This window comes from Apis dorsata, unplaced genomic scaffold (assembly GCF_000469605.1).
Source record: "Apis dorsata unplaced genomic scaffold, Apis dorsata 1.3 scaffold_130, whole genome shotgun sequence".
Taxonomy (NCBI): Eukaryota; Metazoa; Arthropoda; class Insecta; order Hymenoptera; family Apidae; genus Apis; species Apis dorsata.
In genome coordinates, this window is record NW_006263423.1 from 73,021 (window position 1) to 75,624 (window position 2,604).

Here is a 2,604-nt window from a genome sequence, read left to right on the forward strand (position 1 = left end):
ATTTTCGAATTCTTAGAGCGTCACACGAAACGAAAGAGAGGCTGGAAGCTTCTCGTTTTGAAGAAACGAGGTCGCCGTTTTAGATTTATTCCTCGAGCTATCTTCCTCCCATCTTCCATCTTCATTTTCTCTCATTTTTATTCCATACGTGTTTATTGGCAAAATGATGGTACACGCATACATTTGTGTTCTCGATCAAAGCTCCACTGAATTTTCGTTTTCTCTGTGAGATTATCTTACAATGTGAATCGAAATCTTACAGAAGAAGAGAGAATAATTTTGGAACATGAGCATAATTAGACGGGTATATTAGATCGTGTAACGAGCCCGCTTGATTACAAAGGATTTTCCACGATATTCGTCAGACTTTGCTCCATTTAATTTTTAATCAACTTTGTACATTTTCCTCGACGAAAAAAATTCGTTCGAAGATAAAAAAAAAATAAAAGAGGAAACTTTCTTAAATTTTTAAAAATTGCCAATTTTTAAAATCGAATCGAATCAAATGAACTTTCGATAATTCATCGATAGAATAATGAGACGTATTCTCTCTCTCTCTGATTTATTTTCTCTCGGATTTTTAAGAATTGCTAATTTTAAAATCGAATGAATATTTCAACACGAACGAACGAATCTTTTAGTAATTTATTCGTTACAAGAATAATTTGTAAAAGATATCTCTTTTTCTTTTTTGAAAAAACATTTCAATTTCTATATTTCTAGGGAAAAAAAAAAAAAAAGAACGTTTAAAATAAAATTACAAAGGGAACGTTCATTTTTCTGCTCTACGTTACGACAATCATCATGGGATTTAACAATCCATTTTGTTCGTGGCCTACATCGAGGATTTAGCGAGAATTTATCGAGAAAATTTCACTTATCCGACCGGTTTCGAAATTATTACACGGTTGTTCTTGCGTATACGCTTCCAAAATTATATTTTCAGACAAATTATTTCGTTCGCCGATGTTGTCGTTATTGGATTTTCAAATTCTCATAGAAAATATCGTAATTCGATTAAATTACACGGATGGGCAATCATACGATTCTTTATTTTTAAACGGGATATTTGATTCAAAATAACAGACTTTTTATATTTCAGATTTACGAGGACGGATGAACAAAATAAATTTCATGCTTTTTTTTTATATAAATTAAAGAAGAAGAGATGAATGCAAGAGTAAAAAGTCGCAAAGAGCGAGAAGATAAAAAATATTCTTCGCAACTTTTTTTTTTTTTACTTTTTAAAGTGATAAAGCATTAACCCAATCTTTGAAACATTGTTCTATTATGTGCTCTTAAAAAGAAATTTGATCAGTTAATGGAAGATACTGAAGTAATCCTATTTATAAGAGACAAGATATTGTTTTCTTCGAGGTAATAAGAGAAAATTCTTTTTTAGAAAAATATATGTAAGTATTTCCTCTTCTATTACTTAACATTTCTTGCCTTTTTAAAATTGCTATTTACCAATTTCGAGTAATTTATATCCGTACTTTTCAGAAGAAAGAAAATAGAAAAAAGAAAAAAAAAAGATTCGACTTCGAAATTCACTTCGAATTTTTAATTTAATCATTTCAATCCAATACGTCTCTTAATACGTGGCATTACCTTCTTTTTTTTTTTTTCTTTTCAAAATACACTTTATCGATTTACCACGATTCTTATATCCACATTTCTTTCATAATGCAAATCGATCTCACGATTCAATTTTAATTTTCAGAGATGACGGTATTTTTTTTTCACGTGGAAAAAAAAAATTGAGATTGAAAAGCAAGATATACAACATACCTGACGATCAGGGATCATGTCACAGTCGTACATGCTTCTGTCACGTCGATAGAATGCGGCAGGCATGTGGGCAATTATTACGTGACAATCAGGTTGAAACGATGATCCTTTTCCTTCCTCTCTTCCTCTATTAATTACACGTATACGATATCTACTCTTCTCTTTCTCTTTCTCTCTCTCTCTATATATATACTTCTTATCGTTCTTTTATTATTGTGCCTGGTTGATTTGTCTGATTGATCTATCTCACGCACGCACACACACACTCTCTCTCTCTCTTACGTAACGTATGATCAAAATATACTATGAATCGTCAACGTGATTAAGATATGTGTGTTTCTTTCTTCTTTTGTTTTATATATATATCTCTATATATAGAAATAATTTAATCTCTCTCGGTGCAGGTGTTGTCGTTCGTTAACAAGTGTGCTCTCCTTCTCCTGTGTTACGAAGATTATTCTTACTATTTATCTCTCTCTCTCTTTCTCTCTCTGCTTAATATCGCCAGACCCAATGGAACAATGGGCTTTCGAACCGAAACAAGAACCAAAAATAGACGTTTATGTATGTATGTATGTATCTACGTATGTATATGTATATATATATATATATATATATATCTGCAGGAAGATCACTGTTTCTTGTAGGCTGCTGTCACAGGCTCAGAACTTGTCTCCGCAACGAAGAGAATGGTACGATGAACCCGACTTAAAAAGTTCCTCGTCGGCCTTTAAAAAAACGAGGGTGTACGACCCACCACCACCACGGATCAGACTCTGACTTCTACCCTTCCTCCACCGATAATTTCTCCCC

The 2,604-nt window shown here is 32.5% G+C and overlaps 1 protein-coding gene across 4 annotated transcripts in view; it reads right to left on the reverse strand.

Moving 5' to 3' along the window:
• The window catches only part of LOC102672248 (alpha-catulin), a 71,827-nt gene that overhangs the window by 48,653 nt on the left and 20,570 nt on the right, over nucleotides 1-2,604 (reverse strand). The window contains exon 1 of one of the 4 annotated variants that reach the window (XM_006612956.2): nucleotides 1,792-2,597. The exons of the other annotated variants lie outside the window; for them this stretch is intronic. Within the exon in view, the coding sequence (XP_006613019.1) occupies nucleotides 1,792-1,857 (66 nt within the window). The 5' untranslated portion in view covers nucleotides 1,858-2,597. Of the gene's footprint in view, nucleotides 1-1,791; nucleotides 2,598-2,604 lie in introns of those variants that run through there. 4 annotated transcript variants of the gene reach the window in all.